At 39.2% G+C, this 16815-nt stretch overlaps 2 protein-coding genes across 2 annotated transcripts; both read right to left on the minus strand.

The window, feature by feature from the left end:
* Positions 1–9751: 9751 nt before the first annotated feature.
* On the minus strand, positions 9752–10617 carry LOC129081607 (zinc finger protein ZFP2-like; the record flags this gene model as incomplete). Its single annotated transcript, XM_054587274.1, is given in 2 exon segments — positions 9752–10401; positions 10404–10617. Coding segments are annotated over 2 exon segments (837 nt in total), but the record flags the coding sequence as incomplete, so codon positions are not given.
* Positions 10618–11001: 384 nt separating this feature from the next.
* On the minus strand, positions 11002–13106 carry LOC129081608 (zinc finger protein 345-like). Its single transcript, XM_054587275.1, has one exon. It carries the CDS (start codon positions 13104–13106, stop codon positions 11040–11042), a length of 2067 nt encoding a protein of 688 aa, XP_054443250.1. The 3' UTR covers positions 11002–11039.
* Between the last annotated feature and the right edge of the window lie 3709 nt (positions 13107–16815).

Genomic DNA, 16815 nt, shown 5'->3' on the forward strand with positions numbered 1-16815 from the left:
TTACCTACACCCACCATTTTTAGCAATACGTGTCTGGCTTTTTGGGTTCCTTCCAGGGTCCTTGTGCTTCTCAGTCTTCCCTAGAAGAACAAGGATAGTTTCTGTGCACTAATACACGGTGTGCATAAGAAGGGATTTCACCGGAGCCATGTCAGTCAACTGGACTCCTACTTCAAAGGGCCTGAGGGCCATGTCCTTCATTTAGACGGTGCCAGGGTTTTCAGTTTTAACTTCAAGTGGACCCTCAGGTTATCTCCTAATGTTACATTTTAGGACTCAGGGATGAGTCACAGGTAACACTCTTTAAGTCCTGCCTGCAAATCAGCTCCTTCACTTTCAAAGTCAGGACTGTTAAAATATGGTGTTACATGCAGAGGAAAATTTGAAGTCACCTATAGAAGAAACACAGTTATTATTTTGGGATGGGAACAAATTCTAGGTGGAGGACATAGGGTGTCAGTCGCCACGGTAACAGAACTGCAAACCTCACTTTCCCTGCTAAATGTGCTGGCTCTGAATATGAATACCAGTCAGGAAGAAATGGCCCAAGAGCCTGCAGGCATCTGGCGAGGGAGACTGTCTCCTTGTTTAAAAACACACCGTCAATCTTGGGATCTCTTTTCTTCAGCACTCTATTTACCTTTACCTTTCTGTGTGCTGCTTGACCTCCACACACTTGATTCCCGAGCACACGGCCCAAGCCAACTCACACACCAAGTGTCTTCTGTGCACACCTGTGCCACTCCAGTTCTTTTCACTGACCCAAAGGTCTACGGCAACTCTTTTACTTCGTATTCATAGAGCACTTGCTTTGTCCCTGTCTTTGTTCTATGTACATTTTCATGTCAAAAGAAGTGCTAAGAAAAATACATTAAATAAAAAAGAAATTTTGCTACACTTCTACATGAACCATGGCACACATTGCTTCCTAGCTAAATTGGAAATCAACATTTTCATATCCTTTGGACATTTGCTCATTGAGTAAAATTGTTTCTTAACGGTTCGTACATAGCAAACATGATAAAGCACTGATTTTGATTAAACTGGTGTAAAATTATCCTGTGCAATGTATACAAATAGTAGTTTACAAGCATTTTCAACAACGTTCTCCTACAAAGGGATTCATGTGGGTGTTCCCCCCCCTAAAAAGAGACTGTAATAAATAATCTGAAGGAAGAAAATCAGCCTCTGCTGGTGTGGCCTGCGAACCAAATGGTTGCTGGATCGGCACCCAGTTAGGAGGACACCCAGTTATGACGACACCCAGTTAGGACACGTGCCTCGGTTGCAGGCCAGGTTCCCCAATGAGGGGCACATGAGAGGCACCCACACATTGATGTGTTTCTCCCTCTCTTTCTTCCCCTTTCCTAAAATACATACATACATACATAAAATCATTTAAAAAAATCAACTTTCCAACCAATAAATCCACAGTTTCAAGAGGAAACATTCAGTCTTAAAAAATCTGAATCCATTTGTAAATGCTTGACCAGTCACATGGGTCAAGTCTTGCTACGTCTTCTCCCTCTTCTGCCAGTCTGGAAAAACCAGAAATGCAGCTCACAAACAGGGTTTCCCTGTTTGATACCAGCTGAAGATCCTTACCATCAGCTGGTAACCACACCCCAGGCCTGCCTTGGACACACGCTAACACCTCAAAACTCTCATCATTCTTATTCTCTGAAGTCATTTATTTGTCCATGTGGATGTCCATCCTGTTGTCCCGAGAGCGCTTTTTTACCTTTCAGGAACTGTCTGAACACTTTAGTGTATGGGCTCATCAGTTGCAATACAAAAACCAAACACTGGATAGTTTCCCATTTCTTCCACTAGGGTGAGCACAAGTACAAATTAATACTAAAATCTTTTGGGGGTGAATGTATGCAATTTCTAGTTTATCAAGCAGAAAAAAAATAGGTTCCTACCATATATATTGGTAACCACAGTAATTTTCCTCAGTGCTCCAAGCTCAAAACAAATATTTTACTATTTCTAGTATGCTAAGGGAAATAGGCCAGGCAATGACATACAAATACCATATGAGCTCACCTATAAGAGGAACCTAACGAAAAAAACAAACAAATGGGCAAACATAGAACCAGAGGCATGGATACAAGGAACAAGCTGAGAGCACTCAGAGGGAAGAGGGAGACGGATAAGGGTGGAAAGAAGGGGAAGGGACTAGTCAAGGAACATGTACGGGTGACCCAAGAACATGGAAATAGGGTGGGGAGTGATGATAAGAGTTGGGGTGGGGTGGGCAGAGGAAAGCAACGAGGGAGAAATTGGGACAACTGTAAGATAACAATTAAATATTTAGTAAAAAAAGGCAAGTGGAACAAAGAATGATGTTTCCCTTCCTCTGTCTATAAAAAAATCAATCAATAAAAATTAACAGAAGTAAAATAAAAACTGTCTTGGTAAAATAAACATGATCTATGCAGGGTTATAAATCATGGTTAAATTTTATTCATTAAAACATGACACCCAAGATATACTTCAAATAAAGAAGTGGGAAAAATTATGCCCGAACTTCAATGTGAATCATACACTTGCAAATATTATTGCAGGTTTTTCTATTATCCTCTCTGGCAACTGCTATAGCTACAATTTCCAGGAATAAGACATATCTTTCAACAATATTCAAAACATGAGTTATTGTCATTTACTTCAGAACATCACCATTTCTTCTGTGTTGTATATACCATACAATCTCTCAGTAGTAACTTGGCATTCTCTAGCCATGAACAGCCCAGTACTGCTCTCCATGGTCCCTGAGTAGAGGATACTTTCTGTAAACCTGACATGGTCTTTCTAGAGATGGGCACCCTGAATCTGCTAAGGATGAAATCTTAAAAGTTTTATGTAATTCCATGCCTTCCCTGATGCTAATGTACACAGTTGGGAATTTCATATTGAGTGTCCTTCTTTTCCAGGAGCAATGGATATGAATTGAACCATGCTTAATGAAGGAAGCCCATTTATTGTATTGATTGCTTCCCAGAGATCATCATAAAAAGCCTTTAAGGCATTTCTATGATAACTAGATATTGATCTAACTTATGAATAGTAATGCACCATGGCTTGTGTGGCTCAGTGGATTGAGTGCCGGCCTGCGAACCAGTGTCACCGGTTTGATTCCCTGGCTAGGGCACTTGCTGGGTTTGCAGGCCAGGTCCCCATACTGGGCTGACGAGAGGCAACCACACATTGATGTTTCTCGCCCTCTCTTTCTCCCTCCCTCCTTTCCCCTTTCAATAAATAAGTAAATAAATAAATAATTTAAAGCAAGAGAAAAGCAGTTGCCTACAAAAGAACTCGGTTAATTCCGTCTCCTATTTACTCTCCGGAAAGCTTGAAAGACAGAAGGGATTGGGAAGAAATATTCAAATGATGGGAAGCAAGAATTTAAAATTACGATTACTCTTCCCCAGCAAGGCTGTGAGTTAGAATCGAAAACCAGATGAAGAGCTACTTAGACAAGAAGTTAAATTCATCATAAATACATTACTACAAGAAATGCCCAGAGCTTTTCTTTCAGGAGGGAAAGCAATTACCCCACGAGGCAGCCCTGTTGCGTATGACGTTGTCCTGATACACCAAGGTGCGATGTTCCGTCCCCAGTCCGGGCACATGCAAGAATCAACCAACCCATAAATGCATAAATAAGCGAAACAGCACATAGATGTGCCTTTCCCTCTGTATCTCTGTCTATAAATCCATCTCTCTAAAATCAGTAAAAATATTATTCACATGAAAATATGAATAAAATGGCAATAAATACATGTTTGTCGAGGTTGGCTACCTCTCTCATGACATTTTGTTTGTATTTGGGATTTCCTCAGTATTTTTGGACACTGCAAAAACCAATTGTCTTTGGACCTATGAATTTACTCTGCCCTACTGAGATTCCTGACTAGTGGTGATGGCTTGAAATACACTCAAGACACAAGTGGTGACACTGGACACACCTCTGGATGCGTAGTGGACACAGAAAATGAGTTTGCTTCCACAACGTTAAAGAAAAGTTTTCAAGCCAAAATGTGCTATGGTCACCGGTACTCCTTTCGAAAAACGACCAACAGCTGGCTACATTCATATGACTGACAACAAAATGTGTTACCTGTCCTGGTTCAACTTCAGTAAAGGAGAGCGTGATCACACAACACTTGGAGAAGTTCTCCAGTGTTTTAATGAACATCGAGAACATTATTCCATGTACCTAATACACAGATGCCAATGTGTTGCTTTCCAGAAATCAGTATTCACATTGAAATGTAGACTATTCATCATCGAAACATGAGTGGGGGATACCTACTTCATAAAAATATAACGCAAAATATTCACCAAAATCTGATGTGTGTCATTGCATTAGAAAAATTCCACACTACTGATCAGAACTTGCAGGGACTTGAATGCCTAACGTGGCGGGGTGGGGGGTGAGATCAGGGAAGTGCTGACAATAGCACCTGAAGAACTCTGTAGCTGAGAATAACAATGAAAGGAGGAGAATTAAAAAAGAAATAGGAAGTGGAACAAATAGACCTGATTTGCTGAAGTTCAGTGAGTGCACACTGGCAACAGGCGTCCTCACCCCACATGCACAGTTCCTGCCAATTCTGCATCCTGGGTTATTTATCTCTTCCCTAGCACTGCACTGTCACTGTGATTGGAACATGTCTCTTAGTTATAGAGTGTCTGTTTCACACACAACACCGTTCTGTGTTTTTTATATGTAAGTGCCAGAACAAACACATTGAAATGACATCGCCAAGTTTCTAGGCGATCACATTGGTAGAGAAAATAGCTTTAGTGATATCACACACATGAAGTGAAAATAATTTTGAAATGTTGATTTAATGGTGTTTTTCTCTAACAAAAAATAAAACATATGAAACAAACCAAAACCTCATTTGCTCTCTGTAATATCAACCCCATTTTGTGATGGTCCCTGTATATCACTAAATTCTAGGAAAACCATTCTTTAAAATTTTTCATTTACTTTTTAGAGAGAAGGGCAGCGGGGAGGGAAAAACGTGGAAGAAAAATGTCCCTCAGTTGCATCTGGCAGAAGCCCCATTCAGGGATGGAATCCGCAACCGAGGCACATGCCATGACCAGGAATGGAACTGGCTAACTTTCACTCTGTGGGACGACACCAAAAAAACTGAGCCACACCAGTTGGTCTAGAAGCCGTTCAAATCCCTGAACAGGGTATATAAACATTTTGTGATCTATAAAATAAGTGACATGAGGTAAGCTTTCCAGGAAACCCAGAAAGTAAAGAAAAAATTGCAATGTGAGATTCTCAAAACGAGCGCGAGGGTCCTGAAATTTGGACAAAGTATATGTCAACAAATGTAACTTACAGTGAAGGGTTAACCTTAGAAATCTGTAAGATTTATGGTTGACTCGGAACTCACCACATGTTTAAATTATGTACTTCGTCCATTATATCTTTAACCTTCTTAAAGTATGCACGCGCACACACACACATTTCTACCTCAGTCCCCTATGGCTACATTATAAGTTACTGCACGTAAATACTGTATCCGTTGTGTAACAAACTATGTAAACCCACTGAAGCAGGCTCAGGAAAAAGATGTGCAGAAAAATATATAAGCTCAAGTGTTAGTAAGAACTCTGAAATTACACTGGTTTGCACTCTTCAAATTTAGCATTCGTTAAGCAGAGCACCCTAGTACTGAATAGTGAGCAGCAGTTCTACAAAAAGACCATGAGACAAATTGAAACAGAGAACTTGATTACCCTCAGACTCTGGGAGAAATACACAGCAGGCCTGGAGGGGCACCACGTGGAGGACAAGGCAGGATGCTGGCACACAGGAGAAGACCCCGGGACACATGATTTTATTGAGGTTCATGTGCAGAGATCTTTGGGGTTCTCAAGCTAAGCTTAGATTGTTCAAAAGAAACCAAAAACAACAAGATCTTGGTAAGGTGTGCAGAGATATCATCTCATGGCCACACATGGGGAAAGGCCTGAGGTAGGAAGAAGACCGTTGCTCAGGGCAGCTGCCAGTAGGTCATGTCAAGAGGGTACATGAACTGTGGCTCTGGAAGATGTTGTCTACTGTGTGAAATTGCAGAACATAGCAGCAGTTTGAGGCTCCTACTTGCAGAAAATAAATGCCATGACAGCTGATCTCTTAAAAGAAACGCATAGTGCCTACTGTAATTATCGTCATGTTCCAGTAGCTACAACAAAAATATATCAATAGTAGACAATTTTTTACATTATTTAATGTCACCGGGGAAGGAACTGCTAATGCTGTAATTACACTGTATTACCAAACCTGAGTAACATTAATGATGTAAACACCTTCCAGTACATTCACCTTTCTTATTAAACAAATATATATTTGCGCATCACCTACATAAAGCAGCACAATCCAATTGTGTTACCATTTGTAAAAACACACGCATTGCAGTCGTTTAGGAAGTGTCACTGCTCTTGTGATATAATGATCCCATACTGCAGTTCTTTTGCTTTTGTAAATGGAGGCTAATCTTTCAGCAAACATGGATGTACAACAATGTTATGCACTGAGGGATGAACTGTTCACATTTCCTCACGTATCGCTGGTTACTCTTTTATTCCAATCACATCAACTAGTATTCATCACTTCTACCTATGACAACTACGAAGATTCAGCAGGATTTTAATAAGCTGACATTGTCTTGAATGGGTGGTTTAGGAAAGTAGTTAAAATTTATGACATTTTTACGCCTTACTATAATGCCTAATAGGATGCTTTCCGTGGTAACATACAACAAAATTCTGAGTAACCACAAAACAGCAACTTCATTCAGATATTTTCATACGTCGTGCACTATAATGTCCTCAATCTTCCTTGGAAATGTAGTCATGACTGAGGCTCACCTAATGTCCGAGAGTGCATATACTGTTAAGGAACCAACAATCAACCCACTGATTTCACACACACCAGGAATAGAAACATAGCAGCACCAACTGATAAGAGACGAGAATCCATTTATTATTTCCTTCTTAAAATATTTCAAATGCTGAAAATACACAAGAGTTTATATTGAGTAACTATACATAGCCAGACATCCATCGCCGACATCGTGAAGCACACCAAAAAAGTAATGATTGATGTTTTTAAACCTTGGACGATTCTCTATAGTAAATTCTCTGATTTTTCAATACCTGAAAACTATTATTAACTTTCTGCTGTGAATTAGGATAGTTTGAAGCTCTTTTTCAATTACATACTTTCCTAAGTTTACATCTTTGGGAACTGTGCATTTTGACAAGTCATTCATTCTTTATGGCTGCAGAATTCCACCTGTATGTGCAGTCCCTGATATATAATGAGGCTGTAGGTCCACCTTTATGATTTTCTACGATCTCCCTTTTAATTAATGGCTTTTTTATACTGTGATTTCTCACATGTCCAATGAGGTGTGCATGTTGAAAAAAGCCCTTTAAAATGTTGAGCAGTTTTGAACATAGGTTAAAGGCTTTGCCACAACCTCTACATCTGTACAGTTTTTCTACAGATGGATGTCTCTCAGGTTGGGTAAGACAGCTCTAAAGATTAAAAGCCTTGTTATATGCCCTACTTCTACATGGTTTCTCTCCTGCATGAATGACCTGATGTCAAAAAGTTTTGCCACATAGTCCACATTTATAAGCCTTCTCCCCAGCATGAAATCTCTGTAGTAAGGGTTGGAAGTGGCTAAAGGCTTTTCCCATCGTGTACATTTATACTCTCCAGTATAAATATTTTTAGGATAAATAAGCACTGAGGACTGGTTATTTCCTTTACCACATTTGGTACATGTATAAGGCAGCCCTTCAGTATGTTATTTGATTTTGGGTAAGGTTCGATGAATGTCCAAAAGCTTTATCACCTGCTTATCATCTATAAGGCTTCTCTCCTATATGCATTTTCTGATGTCAAGAAGGGTTACAGGAGTGGCTCATTTTTACCACATTGTGTACATCATAAAGGCTTCTCTCCAGTATGAAGTGTCTTATGCTTAGGAAGGTCTGAGGAGGACATAAAGGCTTTGTCACACTGTGGACATTCATAAGGCTTCTCCCCAGTATGAACTTTTTGGTGATGAATAAGGTTTGAGGAGTGCATACAGGCTTTGCAGCATTCTGTACATTTATAGGGTTTCTCTCCAGTATGCACTTCCTGATGTCTGCAAAGGTGAGAGGACTGGGTAAAGGCTTCGGCACATTGTGTACATACATTCAGCTTTATTCCAGGATGAAATCTCTAATTAGTAACGTGTGAGGGGTAGCTAAATGCTTTGCCACAGTATTTTTCTTTTTCTATCTTCTTCCTGAAGTGGTTAGCTTTGTCTCTTACTCTGACTTAGATTCTATGTAACTGCACTCTCCCATTACCCTGCCTTCACTCTTGCTCCATTACTTTTGGTTATGGCAAATTCTGCATTCCATGGCCACAGCTGATGCCACTTTCTTTGGCTTTTCCCTAGTAACTGCTGGCTTTCTGGTTGTGAGAGGTGTGTACAAGCAGAAAGGGGAAGCTTTGTATACAGTGAATGACAGAGGTGGTGAGTCAGGGTGTGCTCAGATGTTTTACTCCAGCACATATCCATTTGCCCAACGAATGTCTAAAATTAAGTACACCCTTTGTTATTAAGTAATGACTTATTTTATGAAGTCCTTTTTTCCCTAAGAGAAGTTTTAACTTTAATTACTAATATTATTTCTTTGAAATGAATAAATTGATGAAAGAGCATTTACCTCTTCCTTCCCTCAATTATGTTACAAAATAAAACAGTAACTAAGAAATAATGGTTCAATGCTACAACTTCTTTCTAACCCCAGGTTCTCTCTGACCAGAGGGAATTTTAGATCTTCCTGTCATACCTGTTCATGTGAATCAGGGACCCTTCAGGAAAGCAAATGAAGTGGGTTAACTGAAAGGCAATAGGGAGGGATAGGAATGCATCCAAAGGAGAGTATATGTTCTGCAGACAAAAACAAAAACATAACAAATAAACAATAGTACCACCCTAAACCCTCTCCTCAACAACAAACTTTTGTGCACACCAAACTGAATTTCTCTCTCTACTATCAGTTAGTGACCAGACTTAGCACTAGAATATAAATCAGGCATGTATTTTTTTTCTCTAGTACTTACACAGTTACATGTTTTTATATTTATATATCTGCTCCATATGGACGTCTTCACAATATATTGTGTAATCCATAAATGCAATAGTTATCTTCTTGCTTGTTACAATACTGTTAAGACTTCTATTTTTTCACCAGTGATGTGAGAGGTCACATTTGTCATATATAAAATTCTGTAGGCACTTCAGTGTATAGCTCTACTTTCTACTCAGTTCCACTGGTAATTAAGACTTCATCATATATTTTATGATAAAACAAACTTTATCATATTTGTACTCTATGAAAGGGTTACCTTTCCCTCTTTCATTTCTATCCATTTTCAAGTCTTTCCCATTCACTTATTTGTCCATATAAAAATCAAAATTAATGTACCTCGTTAGGAAAACCAGTTGACATTAGACATATATAAACTTACCAAGAAATGACGTATTTTGAGGTTGAGTGTGAACCAGTGTGAGAACAGAAAGACTGGGAAATGCTGATACAGGGCAATTTCAACCTACTGACGGGCCCTACTTTACAGACCTCCACCAGGTGCTCACAAGAAAGTTGGGAGCCAGATGGGAAATAGAAGAAAGCCTGTGTTGGGGTAGAGACCTGGAGAAGAGGCTCTGGCACATTATTTACATTCATAAGGCTTCCTTCCAGTATGAATTTTCTGATGATTATAAAGGTTTGAGGACCAGCTAAAGGCTTTGCCGTATTGTTTACATTCATAAGGTTTCTCTCCAGTATGAATTCTCTGATGTTCTGTTAGGAGTGAGGAGCCGATAAAGACTTTGCCACACTGTATACATTCATACGGCTTCTCTCTGGTGTGAATTCTCTGACAGACAGTAAGGGATGAGGGGAGGTGAAATGCTTTGCCACATTGTTTACATTCATAAAGCTTCCCTCCAGTATGAATTCTCTGAAAGACAGTAAAATGTAACGGGTACCTAAAGGATTTGCTGCATTGTGTGCATTCATATGGCTTCTCTCCCCTTTGAACTCTCTGATGTCAAATAAGGTTTGAGGAGCTGGTAAATGCTTTGCCGCATTGTTTACATTCATAAGGCTTCTCTCCAGAATGAATTCTCCGGTGCAACCTAAAGGAAGTGGAGTGGGTAAATGCTTTGCCACATTGTGTATATTTATAGGGTTTTATACCAGTATGAACTCTCTGAAGTCCACTAAGGTTTGAGGAGCAGGTAAATGCTTTGCCACATTGTTTACATTCATAAGGCTTCTCTCCCGTATGATATTCTGGTGCTTCCGAAAGGAAGACGATCGGATAAATGCTTTGCCACATTGAGTACATTTATACGGTTTAACACCAGTATGAACTCTCTGATGTCCACTAAGGTTTGAGGAGCAGGTAAATGCTTTGCCACATTGTTCACATTCATAATGCTTCTCTCCGATATGAATTCTGTGATGGACAGTAAGGTGTGAGGAGCAGCGAAAAAACCTGGTGCATTATGTACATTCATTCATACGGCTTCTTTCGCGAAGAAATTCTCTGATGGACAGTAAGGGATGAGCAGAAGTTAAATGCTTTGCCACACTGCTTACATTAATAATGCTTCTCTCCACTACGAATTCTCTGATGCATCGAAAAGGAATGAGAGGGTAAATGCTTTGCTGCACTGTATACATTTATAAGGGTTCTCTCCTGTATGAATTTTCTGGTGCTTTCAAATGTGTGGGGACCACCTAAAAGCTTTGTCACACTGTGTACATTCTTAAGGCTTCTCTCCAGCATGAGTTGTCTGATGATAAGAGTTGAGGAGCATCGAAAGAATCTGCAGCATTCTGTGTACTTATAGGGCTCCTCTCCAGTGTGAATTTTCTGATGGTGAGAAAGAACTGAGAACTGGCAAAAGGTTTTGTCACATTTTTTACATATACGTCTTTTCACCAGAATGGACCCTCTGATGTTGAGTAAGGACTGAGGAGAGTGTAAATGCTTCTCCACATTGTGTGCATTTATAGGGTTTTGCATGGGTATGAACGCTCTGATGTCGAGTAAGGTGTGAGGAGCGGGTATATGCTTTGCCACATTGGTTACATTCGTAAGACTTCTCTCCAGTATGAATTCTCTTATGGACAGTAAGGCCTGAGGAGCAGCTAAAGGATTTGCTGCATTGTGTACATACGTAAGGCTTCTCTCTGGTATGAATTCTCTCATGTCGAATAAGGTTTGAGGAGCGGGTAAATGCTTTGCCACATTGTTTACATTCAAGAGACACCTCTCCAGAATGAATTCTCTGGTGCATATGAAAGTAAGAGGAGTCAGTAAATGCTTTGTTGCATTGTATACAGTTATAAAGCTCTCCTGTATGAATTTTCTGATGCTTGTTAAGGTGTGAGGACGACCGAAATGCTTTGCCACACTCTGTACATTCATAAGGCTTCTCTCCAGTATGAATTCTCTGATGGATAGAAAGGTGTGAGGGGTAGCTAAAGCATTTGCTGCATTGTCTACATTCATATGGCTTCTCTCCGGTATGAATTTTCCGATGGTTAATAAGGGACGAGGAAAGGCGAAATGCTTTGCCACATTGTTTACATTCATAAGGCTTCTCTCCAGTATGAATTCTCTGATGGACAGTAAGCCGTGAGGCTTCGCTAAAGGATTTGCAGCACTGTCTACATTCATAAGGCTTCTCTCCGGTATGAATTCTCTCATGGACAGTAAGGCGTGAGGATTGGGTAAATGCTTTGCCACACTGTTTACATTCATAAGGCTTCTCTCCAGTATGAATTCTCTGATGTACAGTAAGGTTTGAGGAGCACCTAAAGGATTTGCTGCATTGTCTACATTCATAGGGCTTCTCTCCGGTATGAATTCTCTGATGGACAGTAAGGCATGAGGAGTCACTAAAGGATTTGCAGCACTGTCTACATTCATAAGGCTTCTCTCCGGTATGAATTCTCTGATGAAGAGTAAGGTGTGAGTAGCGGGTAAACGCTTTGCCACATTGTGTACATTTATATGGTTTTACACCGGTATGAGCTCTCTGATGTTGAGTAAGGGTTGAGGACAGTGGAAATGCTTTGCTACATTGTTTACATTTACAAGGATTCTTTCTGGTATGAATTTTCTGATGGTGAGTAAGGGTTGAAGAGCGTCCAGAGGCTTGGTAGCATTCTGTACCTATATTGGGCTTCTTTCCAGCATGAATTTTCTGATGATGATAAAGGACTGAGAACTGGCAAAAGGTTTTATCACATTCCTTACATATACAAGGCTTTTCACCAGCACGGAGTCTCTGATGTCGGGTAAGGGTTGAGGAGTCTGTACATATTTTGCCACATTGTGTACATGTGGAAGGCTTCGTTCTGGTAGGAATTGTCTGATGAGTAGTAATGGTTGAGGACCGCCTAAAGGCCTTATCATATTCTCTACAAATAGAAGTCTTCTCACCAGAATGAATACACTGATGCTCAGCAAGATTATAGGACTCCGTGAAGACACTGCCACATTGTCTACACTGAAAAGGTTTCTCTCCTCTATCAGTTTTCTGATATTCTTTAATATTTGTGGGCGGACTAAAAGCTTCAGCACATTCTCTACCTTTAAAAAGCCTGTCTCCAGTGTGCGTTCTCTGATGTTTACGAAGAGGTGAGGTAATCCAAAATGCTACGCCACATTCTTTACAAATACAGGCCTTCTGTCCAGCATCATGTTTTTCATGTACAGTTACACTTGAAAACCAATTACCTGTTTTATTACCTTCTTCACATTTATGTTCTTCTCCGGTACAGATGTTGATAAGCGCATTTAGATTAAATATTTGAGTGAAGAATTCCCTGCATGGTAAATATTTGTGAGCTTCCTCCCCGAGAGGCATATTTTTTTCTTCAGTACTATTTGAAGACTGCTTCCAACATTTGACGTATTTACTTTGCTTGTCCGTCTTCTCCACAATAGGAAAAACTTGATGTGTACCGTGATTTGACATTTGGTCAAAGACTTTTCCACTTTCATAATGGCTGCCTGGAAGCTGACTCTTTTCATCGATCTTAGGATTTGACTCGTGGGCAAAATTCCTCCAATGTTCACGGCATTGATAACTTCTGTGCTCATTATACGGGCTCTGGTGATCATTGAAGATAGAAAGGCCTTTAGTGACATCCATCATTTCACTAAACATGTACACTTATTCCCAAATGACCACTCTGTGATCCCTACCGAACCATGTTGGCTGTATTACAAATTGCTCTCACGTTCATGACAATGTTATACAGTGGGAGGAAAGGAAACATTATTTCTCAAAATTATAATAATAACCTTAAAAAGGGGGCTGTCATATCAGTAACACTCAAGCTTTCTATGTACATTATAAATCATTAAATTTTACAACCTGCAAATTTGTTCTTACTCCACATTTTAAACAATTCAAATGATCATTCACAGCCCAAGTTAGGAGAGTTCCTAGATTTTCCAGAATGCCTTCAGAAGAATATATACACTTAGAAAAATGTTTTCAGTGTTCGCGTCTGGAAACACATTGACCCGCAAACCTAACTGACTTACGGTGGGTGTTTTCCCAAATTTGCACTATTTTTCACCTCTTTAGGTAACAGGGCTTTTATCAGGAATAACTATCGCAAGATAGTTCTCTGCACTTTGACATCCTGCTTTTCCTGTCACACACTGCCTTCTCAGGATCAAAGGCACACCTCTCATAGCTTACCGGTGTTGCTTTAAAGAACAGATCTTCTATTCCTGGCCTTTGCAAGAAGGCCTGGTTGTCTTCAGATGACACAGCTGAAAGATACAGAATAAAGGTTCACAGGTATGACACGCAGCTTGACGTACATTGAACTTACAAGCAATTTTTAAACACATTACACTGTTGAGTACTTCAAAAGAATTTAAATGTTTGCAGCAAGACCAAGTACAGAACAATGAGAAAAATGTCACATAGAAGAACAACAGTTGCTTACACTGGGCAACCATTGTGCTCAAAGCCCCGGCACGCAACAGCAGTATTATCAGAAAACTCCCCATTCCCAGTTTTTTCCTAGGCAGATAGAGGGTACAGCGTGTTTGGTGATGTTTTCCTGCATCTTCAAAATGCGTGTTTCTCTTACATGACGCAGAGCGTTCATACCGCAACAGCACATGGTGAATGGACTGTAGTGCACACTAGAAAGAAAGGGTAATTGTTCAAACGCCACCGAAACTACTGCACTGAAGACTGGTATCAAGCATAAAAAGATATCATGGGCTTTGGAAAAGCAACAGAAACTATATCAAACTTGAAACTTACACACAAAAACAAATACACATCCCCAACGTTTATGGAAATTAGAATTTAAACTAGGGATGATTGTTATTTTTTTCTTTTAGCCTGTAGAAACAAGTTCATAAAGCCTAGTTGTTTACAATTCTGATCCTCAATAAATCGGCGAAGACAAAGAAACAGAAAGTCAATGTCAAATCAGACAACTAAAATGTATTTACAAAAACCAACACATCAACTGAAATACATTAATTACCTCATAAGGAATTGAAAATAACCACCTTAAAATAGAAACGCAGAAAAACATGGCAAGTACTTAATATCAGCCAAGCTGTGAATGACCAAAATGAAAATGCAGAGAGAGAGAAAACAAAAAATGAGCCAAACAGAAATGGGAAACTGGAAAACACAACACTCAAATTTAAAAATACAGTGAAGGCTTCTAAAAAAGATGAGAGCAAGCTGATGAATGTAAAAATGTATGCAGAATCCATTACAAATGTCAACACAGGAAAGCCAACTAAAATGTGGAGACGTGAAGACAGCTAAAGGAACTCACGGGACCCTAACAAATGGGCCGCTTTCCACAGTAAGTGGGCCCCGGAATAACAAGACAGTGAAAATGGATACATACCTAACACCTAACATGAGGCATTCATAGTTTTAGTTTCTGACACATAAATTCTAGCCGCTCACTAAATTCCAGGTAAGGTAAATGTAAAATACTGAACAAAAAGAAATATGATAATCGAAGTATCATGAATCCCACACAGCAACTATCCTGAAAGATTAAAAGAAAATAACTTGTCACGGAAAAAGACACCTTCTCAAAGACTTCCTCTCAGTGTCTTCCTCAGCAGAAACCATAAAAAGAAGTACATGAAATAAAATACTGAACTAATCAAGCAACAAAAACTATTAACCAAGAATACTATTTCTGACAAAACAGATCAGCAACAGTGGAACAGGCAGACATTTCCAGCTCAAAAACACTGAAGACTTTCTCACCTTTAAACCTGCCCTATGAAAAAGGAATAAGAAAATCATTCCAGGTGTCATAAACAAAATTCTAAACAACAATAAAGCATATAAAGATATAAAAGTTATACATGTAAATGTATACAAATATAAAAATCCTAAGTCGTCTAATGAGCTCACAGAAATCACTTGGATTTCTCCTATAGAACTTCGACAAACACAAGCAATAAAATTTTACATATACCTTATAAGATACACAATACAAAAAATATGTGATATGAATAACAGAAGGAGGTAGACGGATAGGGATGGAAAGCAGTAGTTTTTTTCTATGTAACCGATGCTATCAGATCACAGTATACTGTCAGAACTTTAAAATGTTTTTAGTACTTGCACCAAGGCAACAACAAAGATAAAAAAAAAAAAAAGAAAGAAAAGGATACTGTCAACAGCTGACAACACTGTGCACAGCAAAATCATACAGAACACACGTTTAAAAAAAGAAGACAAATCAAATTTTTCAAAAGCAAGAATATAAAATCAACCCATGAAGTTCTTTCTGCACAGTAACAGAAATTAATACAAAAAAAAAACCCCAACAAGATAAAAAGTAATTACCTAATCAATGGCATAAAGCAAAATAAAATATTTAGGACTCCGTTCATGAAAAACGCACAGGACATTTATGATAAAAGTATAAAATATTGGTGCTTGTATTTTTAAAAATGAGTAAATGAAAAATTTAGTTTTCTTCTCTGGCTGCTCGAAGTCCTGCCAGCATCACCAATGACCCAATAACTATCCTGACCAGAAATTTATCACCAACAGATTACACTGACAGAAAAAATGGCCATTATTGTCCTTCACCCTGACAAAGCATCAGTGCACAAGTCCAAAATTTAAGAAAATCTAGCCAAAACGTGTAAGACCACACAAGATGTCAGTTTTGTATTTGAGTACAGAACCCATGTTGGTGGTAGTGAGACAACTGGCTTTGTCATGAGTTACAATGCCCTCACACACATTACACACATCACACACACACCACACCCCCACACCCCCAAACATAGACTCGCGGGACATGGCTTATATGAGAAGACCAAAAAAAACAGAGATAGAACACAAGAACACAATGAGGAAAGAATGGGGTTTCCCGATGTCAATGTTAGTGCTGCCGAACAAAAAATCAAACCAAAAAAAACTAAACAAAAAACTGGAGAAAAGAACCTTAAGTGACTTTATTATTGGTGGTGGTTATGCAGATTTTTCGCGAGAGGATTAATGAAGTAAGAACTTTCAATATCTCACCTCATGATCCTAAACTGGAATGTTAATTGTGTAAGCCATCAGTAGTACCCAAGGTGATCTAAACATTCAAAGCATCCCTATACGTCTCTGAAAAACACTTTCAGCAAATATAGAACCGTTCACTCTAAAAGAAATA

Source organism: Pteronotus mesoamericanus, unplaced genomic scaffold (assembly GCF_021234165.1).
Source record: "Pteronotus mesoamericanus isolate MK-2021 breed Mesoamerican mustached bat unplaced genomic scaffold, CSHL_Meso_final scaffold_1135, whole genome shotgun sequence".
Classification (NCBI taxonomy): domain Eukaryota; kingdom Metazoa; phylum Chordata; class Mammalia; order Chiroptera; family Mormoopidae; genus Pteronotus; species Pteronotus mesoamericanus.